Source organism: Lissotriton helveticus, chromosome 3_1, assembly GCF_964261635.1.
Source record: "Lissotriton helveticus chromosome 3_1, aLisHel1.1, whole genome shotgun sequence".
Lineage (NCBI taxonomy): Eukaryota > Metazoa > Chordata > Amphibia > Caudata > Salamandridae > Lissotriton > Lissotriton helveticus.
Window position 1 is genome coordinate 1,386,124,254 of NC_136061.1, and position 16,933 is coordinate 1,386,141,186.

Below are 16,933 nucleotides of genomic sequence, written 5' to 3' on the forward strand. Positions count from 1 at the left end.
TAAATCAGCTGACAGCACTTTTCAAGGCACTCGAATATGTCTCTTAGTCAAAGTCAGTTGGCATCGTAAATTATGCAAAAACTGCAGATCAATTCCTTTAGTTAACTCTGATTATCAAATGTTTACAAAAAATTTCACCCTTTGTCTTGACCTGTTACCACCAAATTTGATAGGTAGGGTACAGTCAGGTTTTGTCAAAGGCAGATACATTTCTGATAACACTAGGCTATTCTTCAATATCTTCAATAAATATAGAGGTTACAAACATTTGTTAAGTGCTATCTCTCTAGACGCCGAGAAAGTGTTTGATCACATGGGTTGGAATCTCATATTCCATACTCTTACGTGGTTTGGTTTTGGTATTAACTTTATTAGTTTGGTTTAGTTTTTATATTCATTTCCCAAAGCTTCTATTTTTGTTAATTGTCTAGTCCCCTCCTACTTTCCATTACATAGAGGAGTTAGACGGGTTGTCCCCCTCTCTATTCGTTATTCTTGCATTATAACACTTTCTCACCAGCATAAGACAAAATACGAGGATACATGGTTTCCAATTTGATGATAAGCATATCAAGATTTCTGTTTATGCAGATCATATTCTTTCATTTTTGTCCCAACTTGATTCTTCTTTACCAGCATTTCTTGAAGAAGTTATTAATTGTGCTACTCTATCAGGGTAGGAACTTAATCCTGCTAAATGTGAGATGTTTGCACTTAACAAAATATTTTTTGAAACATCATTTTATAATCTTCCAACTTTGAGCGGAAAACAAGAAAAGTCAAATATGTGGGTCTTTAGTTTATTGACTCTTTGAAAATCTAATGGCTGTCATTACAAAATGATTATCTTTAACCTCTAGCTGGAATCCTCTATTTCGCTCTTGATGCAGAAGAATAGATTCTAGTTCCCATTATTCTTTTAACCCTTTATTCAATTCTCTTTCTAAAATACCCAAAAATAATCCATCTCACTTCTTATTACCCTTTCTATAATTCCATAATATGTTCAATCGCACTTCAAAAAAAAAATTCTACTCAATTTTGTGTTCTATTTTATGTAATAACAAAAAACCCTGTAGGGCCCTCCTTAAACTAAAACAACATGAACAATAAGGAGGAGTAATCTCTCCCCATTTTCACTCTCATCATTATGCTTTCCTTTTGAAACATGCAGAAATTATTAGGAAGATACCCCTATATTAAGATACAGGGACGGGGGTAAGTTAGAAAATAAGGTGAAAGGCCCTGCGGTGTGGTCACTGGGATCCTTGTTAAAGTCTGAGATAAAAAGATTGATACCTATACTCTTGGTATTCTATCCACTACTATTCAGATGCAAGACTGTACATACTATATAGAGGCAACAAGTTTTTCTAAATAAAGCTTAAAGTTCGGAAAAAAATTCAAAAGGTGTAATTATTTTAAAAGTTAGAAAACATGTTTATTCAAAACCTCCCTACGGGTTACATTCTACATACAAATTATTGGTTAAAAACATCATTACAACATACACAATTGATTAAAAAACAATCACAAAGGACAGTCGACGCGGCGTTTCAGTGTTTGTGAATCTTATCACCTTCATCAGGACAAAATTATTCGACGATGTAAAATCTTATGGGATTGGTTTCCTCAGTTTGACCCTTTTCTTTTCTTTTTTGAAGGGGTTTGGATTTATTAATTTCTCCAATTTGTCTTCAGGTTTCTTCGAACATGTTTTAATTTGTGCCTTAAGAGATGGTTATGTGGGTACATCTATATAGATGTGAGGTGCTCTTTATTCAATGAGAGTACCCCTTATTTGATGCAGGGTCGATATAAGTGCAGAAAGTAAGAATAAAAACAACTGCATCTCCTTTTAATTAAAATACGGCCTCCCTGTTCCAACGTCCCGGGGTTCTGCTTCCGTAACCGAAACGCCGCGTCGACTGTCCTTTGCGGTTGTTTTTTAATCAAGTTGTTTTTTAATCAATTGTGTATGTTGTAATGATGTTTTTAACCAATAATTTGTATGTAGAATGTAACCCGTAGGGAGGTTTTGAATAAACATGTTTTCTAACTTCCTTTTGAAACACCCATTATATTGTTTGTTAAATAATCAATTAGAAAATTCTAATTTCTGGTATGACAAAGAAGCATTTTTTATTCACTCTTTCAGAGAGTTTTTCATCTTTCAGACAAAAAACTGTTTCTCTTTCTCCTCCTGCACTTAAAAATACTAGCAGAATATTTTATCCAATTTTACATTTCTCATCTTACAGATAAATAACAGTTCCTTCATTTATCATTATGGTATAATAAATGTACTAACATTAATAATAGAGCTATCTTCTGGAATTCATGGAGAGAAAATGTACTTTGGGTTAATCAAGCCATATAGAATTACAATTTTCTTTCTTTTCAGCACCATAACACATCTTTAACCTTCCATCCTCTTACAACAAAAACTTTAATTGTTTAATTCATGCTTTTTTTTCAAAATACAATAACTCAATTCTCTTTTGTCAGACATGCTTGTATCACCTCCTTCAGCATGTACTATTTACTAAGCCTTCGGATACATTCTCTGATAATAGGGAAGTGAAACTAAAATAAGAACAGGACTTGAAGACTTCATGGCCAATAAATGTATAGAATACAATATGGGATAAAATAAGAAAATCCTCCAGACAGCAAACATAACCCAAACCTTTTCTGGATCTATAACAGACCAAAGTTTATCCCAGTCACTTTAAATAAAGTCTATTATTTTACCTTCTTGTTGGTCATGTAATACTGCCTTTTCTGACTTGAAACATATTATATTTTCTTGTCCTTACACTCAGGACTTTTAAGAGAAAGTGTGGAAACAAATTAATACTATTTTCATTACTAATGTATATTTTATTTTTGCAAATATATAACTCAGCTTTATTGGGCAAGCTGGGTAGGTTAACCAAAAGTACTTGCTTTGCCTCCATGCTCATTTACTGGTCTGGACAGAAAGATATATTTCAGGGAACTCTTTGGCTGGAAGCCATGGTGTAGGAATTGCTGCTATGGGAGATTTGTACATTGGTTTGAGGTCAAAGTTATGCACAAATTTGACATCCCTTTTTTAATAAGCCTGTTATTTGTTTCTGATAACACATGCTCTTCATACAAATACTATGGCCATTGGTCTTCAAGCAAACGCGACAGCTTTATTTTCTGTCAACAATCACCAACTAACTGCTAGGTTCACTCCAATAACAAACTGGCCTTCATCCCAGCTTGTATTCCAGGTTGCGATTGTAAGAGATCCACATAGCTTGATCACTTCGGAAATCAAATAGAACCAAATATTGTTTTAATGTATTTTATTAAAGAAATGCAAGTGTTTCTTTTTTGTCCCCACTCAAGTGGACTTACAAAAACACTGTATAACAATTAGAATAAAAACATAAATGGAAAAAAGAGAACAAGAGCAAGTTGAAATGTAAACATTCTAATAAGGCTTTCTGGAAACGGTGACAGTCTTGCATTGTTTTTTTTAATTCAACGGCTCACAGCAGAGCATATCACAGCTGAAAGACAAATCCAAACCTTTGGGGGCAAAACTGGAAAAAAATCACCTCCAACATGGTTTGATGATGAAACATATATCCATTGACATGATCGGTGTAAGCTGAAGATTGACATTGCTGGTCAGTGTTGTAAGAGAGCAGTCCCAAACAAGGTGAATTCAAAGTGATGCCAAACTTTGAAAATCATGCCAGCCATTTTGAAAAGGACAATGCTATTCAGATAAAGACGTTGTGTGTGTGCATCACATGAGATGTGTGCAGCAGTACATACTCAAATGAAGAAAATGTAACACTCCAATTGCATTTAAGAATATTATTGTTTTTCTTATAATCATACCTGCCAATGCCAGGTCAGCAGACCTCAGATAGGACAGGTTGGTGTGCATTTTAACAGAGGATGCCATACTTGGCGCGAGTGAACATACACAAGTGACATCAATCAAAACTGAAAAACCAGCAGGAAAAAAATGCAATATATACAGAAGACAACAACATATAAAGGAACCTCAACGTATCGTTAGTGTTCCGATGAGAGCATGTAACTCACAGAATGTTATTCTGGTTCTGCTTCATTTCAGAATTATTCTTTACATTGTACAATATATAAAAATACTGAGTACCAAAAAGAAAAAAAAAAGAAATTCACAGTGTCTAAAGGCAGTGATTACCATCTAGGTCACATTATATTAGTTGTACCGTCAAGTTCAATTGCATAGGAAGGCTTATGGCACGCTAACAATATCACACATATGTGTCTCCATGCTCTTTATAGTGGGGCCACACTGACTGTAAGTTCCATGTGAAAACTATTCTTATACCAACCAAACTGCACTTCGGCTCCTTATATTTTCCTCAACTATGAAACCATTCAGATGACTATGAATATTGATTAGTGCTCACTACATTATTCCTCATCTCTGGTGATTCTAAATATCCTTGCATGGAAGATACTGGGAGGCTAGCAATTATCACCATGTTTGGCTACTCCATCATATCACTGCTTGATCAGTTTGAATGAGTGAGATCATTTCTAAAGCACCCACCAATCTTGTCTCTGAAAACTGTACCAAAAGATTTCCGACCCACGGTTATTGTCCGTATCAGAATTTCAAGAGAAATATTTCGCTGCCTGGAAAGTTTCTTGGAAGTTTGCTCAGGAAACTTACATAAATTTGAGCCAAATCAATAGCAGCTGAAACAAATCGCTGATGGTTGTGCTCTCCCTGTGTCAGAGGAGAAGTGAAACTGCAGAGAGTGCAACAATACTCAACATTTTTTTTTAATTCAAAGTAACTCTGGTTCCTTAAATAGTACAGAACCCTGTCTCCCCTTCATCCACATTATCCTATACCAGTTGGCTTCATATGCCTGGTTCCCAGTAAAAAATGACCATGGCTGCATAAGTTAGGTTTTATGATCTCTTCCTAAAGAGCAATGAAGTGTATTTAAAAACCCTTTAAAAATGGCTTCAAATTACCTGTTAATAAGAAATGTCTAATAGCATATCTTGAGTGAGTGTGATTGTGGTCAACAAGCCACCAAGCAGCATTTGCCCTAAAGGTAGATTTTTATAATAACATTAGACAGGGCCAAAAATACATATGAGTATCTTTAACACATGGTATGGCACTAAAAGATGTGAGTCCACATAGAATATGTCTCTACTACTACCTCTAGGCAGGATACAAAATAGATGTGATCTGGTTGCGTACTATGGAACCTGAAGACCTTACATTTAATCCAGTCTTCGGACTGACTAAGCTTTGTGATCTTGTCCAGTCACTTGATATCCCTGTGCCTCTGTTCTGCAATCTTTACATGTATGTGAACTCTCTGTTGTGTTCTTCTCCCTGCTGCATGCACTGCACCGAGGGACAAGGCACTTGTAAGCTAGGTAAGGAAAATAAAAGCAGAAGTGGATTAAAGTGGCGGGGGTGTAAACCATGTAAAGAAAAAATAAGAGGCTGCATTTTTTTAAATGGCTTCTAATGGCAAAAAAAACCTTAGGGTTGCAACATGCCTCCTACCCTGTACGCTGTGCCTCAAAACAGAGAGAGAGAGAGGAGGAAGGGTTTTTCACTTCCTGGGGGAGCATACCTAAAAAAAATATTTTTTTAAACAACACAGAGAAACACAACCAGGGAGCCGTTAGGGGGGGAATTCACTGCGGGACAAACGCTGGCACTAAACATGTGTTAGTGACTGTCTCACTGTGAAAAGTCACAGAACTGTATTTAATGATTGGCAGTACGCAGAAACATCCAGAATGCTACTATTATGCCCTAGACAAAAAGTGTACATTTTGAATTCTATTTTAATGGTGCAATTGCTTGATCTCGTTCTCTGGAAACTCTTATTTTATTGCTATCCCTGAATAGGAAGGCATAACATGTGGAATACGTAAGCCGAATACCATAGGCAAAAGACTACATGCAATAAAGGCCTTTACAAACTTTAATTTTGTTCTCATCATGCAAACAAACAAAGCATGTTGAGGGAGTGGCAGAGCGACTAGTGGCTCGTACTAAATAATACAAGGGATTTCGTTCAGCAAAGCAAACATCCAATAGACTAATTTATGCTAATTTCCTAGTGCGTTCACACCAATTCCTATCATGTTTTGTGGTGCCATTCTGTGCCCCACCTAAGCTTAAAATCAGGTACAAATGACTTTCACCCACAACTTCTCGCAAATTGTGCTTGGTCATGAATTTTTGCCCTCTGCAATATTCTCTAGGAAATAGAGAAATATGTGTGTTAAGGGGGAACACATGGTTTTACCAGCTGCAAACAATATTTCTGCATGTTATTCTCCATTACCAGGAAGAAACTCCGAGTGAGACGTAAAAACCGACTCAATATCATGCAATAATAGTACATTTATTGCCAATTTTGCATCATATTTCCCCCAATCTTGGAAGGAGGCTGTTTGTTTCTTGTTACTATCACATCCTAGTAGAGCACCATTTTTTCGACAAGATCAGAAGGATCATGTGATGTTCCTATACGAACCTTTGCTTAGACATTTCCTATTGTTATCCTAAATGTACTAGTTTTTCTGTAAGATGCCCATCAGTATGCACATGGTATAAGAAGTAAGGGACAAAAATCGTACAAGTGTGAGTTATGTACGATGAATGGAATCACAGTTCATGTTTACACGCTAGAAAAGCGTTGATCAGTACTTTTTCAAAAATCCGAACTAGGAGCATAATTTGAGTGGCATAAGCATGGTGTAAGCCTAGGTGCAGGTTCACCTTTCACCAGGAAATGAATTTTAAAAATACCTATGTGGAATATAGGTCTAGCATAGATGTATGCATACTCCCTCAAATACGCTTGTAATTTACTCAAATAAATTCCATCTGTAAAAGCTTAGGGTATAATCTACACATGCAAGTCCATCTGCACACAACTGTGTGTACGTAGTTTTCACGTGCTGGAAATATGTGCACAACTCAACGTTCCTCATATGTTGGTGGATGCCTATGAATTCCATAATTTACTGATATTTTGTGTTTCAGAGATATGTTGATCATTCTTAGGTGGGACCTAGGCAATGTGGCTTCCTGAAGGATCTGTAAATTTAGTACTGCAATGCGTGCTGTAACATGCAAGAGAAAGCTTTGTCAATTCCAAGACAATTAAGACCTGGCGAATACTTGTCTGACTCTCCAGTAGGAACTCCCTCTTTGATTCCCATCATCCATACTTTAGACTACCGAACCTCCAGTCAAACCGAACACGATAGGCAGAAGGAGAGAGGATGTAGCCTGACGGCTAGAAAAGTCAAGCTCGAATCTGGGCAACCAGGTTTGAGTCTCGGCACTGACGCTCAACATCCTGTGATTCTAGGCAAATTACTTCATCTCCCCTTGCCCAACAAAAATGAATGTGTCCGTCTGTAATGCAACTGGGGATCTGTTAAGCACTCTGACACCTGATATCTTCGGGTCTAATTCGCACTATATAAAATTATTTTTATTAAAAAAAAAGCAGGGAGTGCCAGCTGTACCCTAAAAAACAACATTTGCAAATTGATACGGTGCTAAAAGTGCTATTTTTAATAAACACCAACTAACTACAGCATACAGTAGCGAGGTCTCACAATTCTGCCATTTGATAGCGCCCTTCCTTCTGGCAGGAAGAACTAAAATTGCCGATAGGCTGAAAAACTAGAACTATTGCCATCACATTAACTGTTGACAAACATTTAAATTACGTTTAATACAAAACACCAGATTGTGGGTTTGAAATGCCAAGGGCATTTCGTTATCTTATTTTAATTTAATATAGCGCACCAATCGCCCACGGAGGGGTATCTCGGCACTGTGTTCAGACGCAGGCAGAATAGAATGCCAAGTTAAAATAAAGCTGTCTTGAGCAGTTTCCTGAATTTGATATGGTTAGTACTTTGAAGGAGGTATGCTGCCAACCTGGGCCCTCTTATGACAAGTGAACATGCACATTCTAGAGTGGTTTAAAAAACACTGTTTATCTTTTCACAGAAACAAAACTACCTGCTCAGTGAACACGTAACATTCCTGTAAAGTTCAGAGCGCATGAGCATACCTCAAAAATAACTTTAATGGTAATTATGCGAGTGAAGGTTGTTGGGCCTTTTGACTTTTTTGTCTTGAAATTGTTTGTAGTTAAAGTGACAGCACCTTATCAATTTGACTGCGTTTCATCACCACGGGTCCCAACTACATCCTTCCTCAAACTCCACCACTGTATGATTTTGAGGGGGTATGCAGCTAACCATTCCTCGGAACTTGATGGAGTGTGGCTGGATACGAAAAGGGATGCAAAAGGATAAAAATATTCTGAAAATATGTGTCTGAGAAAGCCAGAGAAAACACCCACTTTTAGTAGGTGAATTTTCTTGGGAAACTTATTTTAAGTAAAGTTTCTCTTGTAAGTGAAAAGGGAACCTTTACAAACTGAGCGAAGTGCACATTTTACCAAATTCACCCAACTCTGTGCAAACTACTTATAATTTTTTTTAATGGCATCCCATCAACTGCTCCTTTCAATGCAATAAAGCCTGCTACGCAAGAATAGTGGGGGGGAGACTGTTGTAATGTTGCTATTTCTGGTTTATATTCCCATTGCCCTTCCTTCTGCAATGAACTCTCACAAAGTTCTTCAAGACACCTGGCCTTTGACCACTAAGGGAGTTCTTCTGAATGTCTTTATCATATTAAAAAAAACCTCCTGCCTGACAGATACCAGGTATTTATAGAGCTTTGTATTGGGTGGAGCGTACCCATATTTTTCCACATTTCTGCTTATAGTGATTTGATTTGCATGTAGCATAAAGTAGTAGGGAAGGATATCAGTCGATTACACAGAAGGCATCACTGATATCAGTAATCGTCCCATTTAACATGACTGTTTCATGTCACTTTACTTTATGTACAGAATAGAGATATATGGATGTGGTTAAATTGTTGCTCCTGACTATTGATGCAACAAGATGGGAATAAAGACCTTATGCCTTCGGAAGCAACTGTGCTGGCACTAAGGAATCGATTAATGTGTCCCTTTTCTCTCTATGTGTGGGTCTGAAATATGGAACAGAGTAATCAATGGCTACGTTGGGGTGGGGGGAAGGGACTGCATCCTCTCGACACCAGGCAGGGGAGGTTGGAGACAGGTATCATTTAGTAAGCTCCTACATGGCCAACTGAAAAAAAGGACTGATTCTGAAGGTGCCCTAAACACCATCCATACAAACCAGATTGATGAGCTACATATAGTTTTATACATCAAAACCCTGATTTAGAAAGACTGTGGGAGGTTTGCATTATTTTTTAACGCAGACCAGATTGAAAGAGTAGTGGTGGTATTTACATTCCTAGGCAAATCATGATTTGTGTTGTAGTGTAACCAAAAGTAACGCAAAGCGCTGCCTTGCATTACTATGCGGCAAGGAGATTTCCACGAGTGGTGTATGGGCATTCCCAGGCAAACACCCATAGGTTTTTATGCAAATCTCCATCTACGAAGAAATGTAGACAGAAATGTGTGCCAAAATCCTGCATCTCCTTAAGGCAGGCATAATGAGGAGATATGTTTTAATTTCTCCTAGTTTTTAACTCTATGCATGAGTGTTGCATTCTAGAGCCCAAGTACAAAGTGTAAATGCTATAAAACGTAGTTTTTGTACTGGAAGGGACATCTTCCTGTACAAAAACTATGCTTATTACAACACTATGGTGCAAGGGTGTCTGCTTAGAGCATGGCAGCCAAAAGCGTGTCAGCACAGGGAAAGAGACAAACAGTTCTACATCTTAGTAGATATGGTGCTGCTCTGCTCTGTTTGGTTCACGCAAAGCAGCAACTGTACTTGCGGCACTGCATTGCATGATTTTTCAGTACATCTATACCTTCAAATTCTTCAGTATGGTGCAAACAACCAGTGCTCCCAGAATCCAAAGCTAAGGCAGTAGCCTTAGGGCACCATTATTAGATGGTGCCAAATTACAACAAGAAGCCAGAAAAAATGATCTATTTCTCAGGGAATAGAGGAGTGATTCAAAAACAACAAAAAAACATCCTTGCCTAGAGCGCTGTTCGTCCTTGCACGATTACCTTGGTGGCATTTGCCAAGTTCTAGGAAATTACAGCCTGGTAAATATTTGATCACCACTTGTTAAAGATGTAAAGGGAAATAGAGCAATACAAGCCCTTATTGGAGGCCTGGCAACATTTGATACCTCGGAGACAATCACTCAAAAGGCAGGGGTATGACCATAAAACTCATTGCATCCAGACTCCTTCAGTTTTTTTTGTAAGTGTGATTATTATTTCCCTCTCCCCATTACCTCACTGTTCGTACCTTGTTTGAAGCGCTATCTTACTCAACCACCAGGGGAACAGAGAGCAGAATTGCTCTCCACCTTAGCCCATACAGCGGTGCAGGCAAGAGATAAGTAAATATATGAGTGAAAAATGTCCATCTGTTCATAACAACTCTTACTACTAAACACGAATTAAAATTATCTACACTGTTACTATGCATTGAAGTACTGCATTTCAGGAAAGTAATGGGGATTACATCCTGACTACTTTATGATCGCTACAATAAAAGTGAAGACGGCATTTACATGGAACAGCACAAAAGACAGAGGGTTTAAACTCTGTCAGAACGCTGGTCACTGGCACGTGACCTTGATAGAGGGTAACTGACTGAAATAAAAGTGATCATTACATTGGTCCACGGCATTGCAAGGGATAGAACTAAAAATACCTTATGGCCTTTCTCCTCGGTCAACATACAACGTTTCTCTGCCTAGAAAGTATCCAAACTACACATTATTGCCAGATCACTGCCAGTCTCATATATTACAAAATGTCAAAGGAACCGGAGAGGCTGCTGAAAAATGTGATGAAACATATGGTTCTATTTCCCAAAATACAGGTGCCTTTTGAGAAACCACTTGAAATGGGTTCTTCTTTATTGTACTTTTTTGGTAAAAAGGTGTACTTAACCAGACCAAAGACTTTCCTTCACATTAATTTTGTTCAGGATTACAAAAAAAAACACAAAAACATGTTTTCATTCATAGTGGCCTACAACCAACTATTCTATCTCACGTTTAGGCACGTCTTTTATGGTTAAACATGGCCATGAGACACATTTTTGAAACAGTCAACACAGTTAGTTAGTTGTGTTGAAACATTGCAGTTTTTCATGAGCAGCGGATTGACCCTATGTGACCCATATCACCTTGGCCAGGAGTCTGTTGGTGGTGCTTTATTTACATTCATCATGTGTGAAAAAATACATGTCCTGCCTGGAACAGTCACTAACTGATCACATGTATTTTTCGCACAGCCTGACAAGATGGCTTGGGTCCCCATTGTGGACAGAAAAAAGTCCTCCTGTGGGGTCGAAGAGGCACAATCATTATGCCAGCCCTTGTATTACAGCCTCAGAAAAGAATAAAAAATCCTGGCCTATGTACATTAGCATGAAGGCAGTCCATTAAAAGGAAGCCTGGATTTAAAGAGCAGCCATGCTGTGACCGAAGAATCTCTGAAGTGAAAATCAGCAGTCTATGCTAAAAGCAATCAAGGGATATACACCGAATGCATGTCGGTATATTGGAGAGCATTCAAATGCAACGATCACCGCTATTTGCTGCTCAGTGAGTTACTGCTGGAAACTTGTCTACAAATGTAAAAAAAATCCCTCAACGTAAGGACTTGGAAAAAGAGAAGACAATGGTTAGCAAAAACGCATAAGCTTCTATTCAATAAAGAGTTACTGTAGATTGACATGACAGAATTTCTTTAGGATTTGTTTTAGGAGGGCATAACATCTGATGTATAGAAATGGTTGTCATGCTTCCTGATGAGGGAGGAAGTGACATAGTAGACCATATGAACAGATAATATGTGACATTACAATGTTTTTTTTCCTTGGTAATCCCAAAGAAAGCTCAATGATGAACGCAAGCCTTTCTCATACAATGTACCTACTGACCATACCTTTGTACTAACAACTTTGACCAAACCATCAAAGGCAGGCCCTATGGCTTTCTTTTGAGTCAAGCATCAATAAGGGATGCAACAAATTAAATTCTATATTGGTTCTGAAACCTGTCAGCACTATCATCAACACATCTTTTCTTTTTAGTAGTGGATACACATATGTGTTGTCTACAAGGTCAAATAAATCTAGTGGAATTTGTATGAGAAATGCAGAAGCATTTGTATCGTTTGGAAGACATACTGAATGCTTGAGTGATGGACGAACATTGGATTAGCGCGCAATAAAAAGTGATGCTGAAAACAGAATATAAACAGTGCTGCGTTCCTTCTCGTGGTATGGGCGCTAATATGACCAATACAGGAAATATTGGTATGCAAAAAATAGATATTACCTAAATGTAACAAATGGTGATGAGACTATGGATCCATAGATTTCCACTCTTTTCTACTGGAAGAAATTGTAAAATGATAGAATAAACATCATACCCATCTGCATACTTTAATTGACAGCAATGGGACTCTACCAGTAGAAACAAAACCGTTTCTTTAGGTTGAAATAGTAGCACTTGTTCTTTTGTCTTATTTCTCATTGAAGTAGAACTGAACACTGCAAAGGAAGGATTGTAAGCTAACCTGCTATTGGGTATAGTTGTTAGGCTGTGAACACTGAATTTCAAAGTTAATTCAACAAACTTGTTCAAATATCAGTCAAGCTTATAGCATGAAGGGAGTCTCAGCAGCCTATCATGCAGGGTGTAGGCCATTCGATGTACCGCTATTTGATTTGCCTTTGTCTTATAAACAACGCACTTCCATACATTGATGGGACCCTACGAAGAGACTCAAGTTCACAAACCTCTTGTCTGGGCTTCTTCAAATGATTGACCCATGAGGTTTCAGTCCACATCCAAGGGTCGTGTAGCATATCTTCAAGACAATGTAGGGATTTTCCATCCTCCAGACAAACTTGCTTGTCCCATGACAAAGTTAGGGTGACTTGTCCATCCAGGATTTCATAAACATGTACACAGAAATAAATCTGTGTTTTAGTAGATCCTTTCGAAGGTAATATCCCAATCATACAGGAGATGTGGAGAACTGAGAAGAACAACAGGGAATGTAGGCTCAATGTATGATAGCAACGTCATGAGAAAGGGCCAGGTATGGTCCACAAACCCAACTGCGCTAACAGTACGAATGAAAAAAAGGAATCCATTGCTTGAGGGGGTCTGTCCTCAGCTGTTGGTAAAGGTTCGTCCTGGAGAGGTCTCTGGCATGTAGTCATATTTGTTCATTGTTGTAGGGTAATATGTTGTGGTGTACACATTAGTCTGCTGCAAGGGGTAGAAATTGGACCTTTCATCTGGGATCAAATTGTTCTTGTTTAATGTCTGGAAATGGAAATAAAAAAAAAGGATTTGTTAGGGTTTTGCCTTACCATAGAAGCTCTTCATTTTTAACAACTTGATACATTTCCAGCATACCCATCCTTGAGAAAGTCAGTAGGAAGCCTGTTTTCAACCCTTTTCATACCCTGAACTTTTGATAACCAAAAGGTTTGTGGATGTTCTTTTCCCAAAGAATGAATGAATACATCAAAGGTATTGTGAACATTACCACAGAAAGGATTGTTTAAGCAACAAGACAGTTAATTTATTATATAAAATCAGATGCACAAGAATAAAACAGCAGGGCTGGATTAGGATCAAAAGATGGACAATCTCGACTAAGGAGGGGTAAGTTAACACGTTTTCTACTCTTTGCCATATCTCTCTATTGCCAATTAATAGGAAGCCGGCACATGATTATTTCCTTACAATAATTTCAGTATGCATGCATTTTGCTCATAATAACTTACTTTGCAGTGACATGCAACCATTAATTGCAAAAGTGATTGGAATATTCAGGTAGCTAAGGCTGATCAAGGAGTGCGTCTGTTGAATCTAGTACATTTTTGCAAGAAACCATATAAAGTCTAGCTGATCTATGAATCCTTCGTTACTGTCTAGCATCACCAACAATTAAAACTAAAGAAACACTACATGTTCCTCAATTTTTCTTTGGAATCTAGTCTATTGAATTCCAGATTCACCCACTCCATACACAAAAGACAGCATGGGCATGCACACAAACCACAATAGTTTGCGCCTTCAGGACTAGACACTGAGGAAAGACTGTTTTAAAGCTTGACGATCTAGGATGTACCATGAATGCACCATGAATGCAACAAGGAGAGGCAAGGAAGAAATGGCAGAATGCAGAGGAAGGAAGGTCCTGGAGGGACTTCACACAAAGCTAGGGCAAGAAATATTTAAATGACAGAAAAAAAACTAGAAAACGATATTTACTTCACAAAAGCATGGGGAATATTAAATGAGCACTCTTAAGTATAAAAAGAAAACAATTTCTACCACAATTACCAACACAATTACTTAACCAAAATAATTGGAAACAAAATAAATTCAAACCAGAATCAACAGCACCAACATAATACATACCTATGCTCCAGACTCATATATTTAGGAGCCAGCTATACATAAATTGAAGTTAAAGCATGAATGGGATGCAGGAGGCAGCCAACTAAGGTTGGCTGAGGATGAATGATCGGTGGTTCTTAACCTAAATATAGACCACAAAGCAAGACTATTCCTGTGTACCAGAAAGAGAGAGAAATATGCATTTGTGGTGTCCGATAAGTGAAACCTAAAAAAAATTAAATGTGATTCAGGAGGAGAGTTGGGGGACAGGGAGAGAGTAAAATGAATTTAAAGACTTACAAAGTGCACACAAAGGTTAAATTTGCCCCCGTAAAAATTAAATAAACAGAGGCAGGAAGGGACAAAAGTTGAGAATATAGGGATTCTGCCACCCTAATAACAGACTAAACCATACAGCTAGATATTACATTTTACACTGTCAGTGCAAATGCTGGCTTAAAATTGCCAGACCACAAGTGCAAAATTGCTCACTATCTGATGCAAAAAGGCATGTAACCATCCTCTGAAGTCACTCTTACAAGATGTAACGGTACTATTTATGGACATTAGAAAAGCCAATGAGGGGAATCGACTACGCTATGATCTGAACCGGTGAAGCGCAGGTTAGACCGCTATCAGGCCCTAGTGCCTAATTCACTGAGCTACCGGACTGATGTGCATGAAAGAAGTATTTAAAATAATTTAATCAAATACAATTTAGAACTCACAAACTCCATCACATGCACACCATTTTATGTTGAAAATAAATAGCAGTTTCAAAGGCTGCCAATCACAGCTGTACAGTTATTTTTGGCAAAGAACATTAGAGTTTATGCAAAACACCCAAAATATTGAAAGTGTTCAGGTATTTCAGAAACTTCTTTCCATATAATGCCAGAAAAGTGTGAAAATCCAGCCGAAGATCAAAGGCACTCGAGTAGTGGCGCGCTCATCATGGCGGAGGACTGAAATCTCTTCAAATATTGCCAGGGGAGGACCAAAGAACGAGTGCCACTACAGCCTGACTGATTTAACCCCAACTAGCATTCATTCGGACCCCATAAACTGTACCGCTATTTTACAGAGAAGATCCATAAGCGATTTAAATGGTGGAAATTGCTCGAGGTTACAGAAGTATTTGACACGAGTAAAAAAGCATAGCTAGCTTAATGAGATTTCTTCCATCTATGAGTATTTCGAGTGTCTGCTATCAAGTTTAATTAGAGCGGAGTGGTCATAAGTGCCCATTGGCTCCAGCTGCTTGGACATCCATCCAAGCTCATTCCACACGGTCCAATCACATTTTCAAGAAGCACTCTTGCAACCATGCTGGGACACACTGATGGCAGCTTATGCAAGCACCTAAAATCAATTCAATATCAGCGATCTGCGCAACGACTCATCAGGCACAGAATACTGAATTTCATTCCAGAGTCGAGTAGCTCAAGCTGTCCGTACCTCAGACTACATGGGTACACCTAGAGTTAAGTGAAATCAAATTAGATGTTTCCAAATTTCGGTAAAAATATACAAAGCTGTAAGCTAAACATTTTTTGTGGAACCCTATCATGTTATTATCTTTTTTTTTAAAGATAATAGGTTTAAAGGCTAGCACTTTACATTTTGGTTGCACTGCCTACATTAGAAAAAAAACCTTTCAGATTATGCTTCTTGTTGCCATTCCAGGAGCCATATTATCGGACAACCCTGGAGGCACAAAAGGTGTTTGTGCCTGCTTTGCACGCCGCCAGGGCACTTTGGTATTATCGAAGAGGCAGCAGACACTTGTGCAACTCCTTTTGTAATACTGAAAACGCTGGCGCACATAAAGCGCCAGTGCTATCATCAGGTGGTGTGTCCTCATTTGCATGGGGGCACAGCTTCATGCATATGACGGAATCCCTTTGCTTCTGCGCCATAATACAGACGCTGGCGCAGAGGCAAATAAGCTGTCAGGAGGCACTCTGACAGTGCGCCCCTAAAAGGTGGCAGGCCTCTAAAGGGAGAAAGAGGGTCCTATGTACTCCCCCAGACATCCCCTAGCAGGCGGGTGCAATCATTCACTGAATCCGCCTGCAAAGGGATCTCTAATCCCCCTTAAAAGTTTGCCACCTGCACAGTGAAACGGTGAGTGGCTTCACAGCAGCAGGTCGGGTTTTCACCTGAATAGAAAGACAAGTGTCCACAGCGGACCAAACGAAAAAGCACCTCAAGCTTCAGAGAGTCCCATAAAGTATTAAGTCTCTTGTGCTGTTCAACCTCCAAGACCTGCTGTGGTTAGGTCCCACTGGGTTCCCAGACAGAAATTCGAAGACAAATGGAGGGAGCACCAATTTCAAAGTAATTCGCAAAGGCGGGAAGTTGTGCAAAAATATATTTTTATTTTTATTAATCTTTTTCGAAGGTGCA

At 38.5% G+C, this 16,933-nt stretch overlaps 1 protein-coding gene across 1 annotated transcript in view; it reads right to left on the minus strand.

The window, feature by feature from the left end:
- Positions 1–3,323: 3,323 nt before the first annotated feature.
- The window catches only part of SEMA5B (semaphorin 5B), an 827,217-nt gene continuing 813,607 nt past the window's right edge, over positions 3,324–16,933 (minus strand). The window contains exon 23 of the mRNA XM_078682030.1: positions 3,324–13,438. Within this exon, the coding sequence (XP_078538156.1) occupies positions 13,283–13,438 (156 nt within the window). The 3' untranslated portion in view covers positions 3,324–13,282. The remainder of the gene's footprint in view (positions 13,439–16,933) is intronic.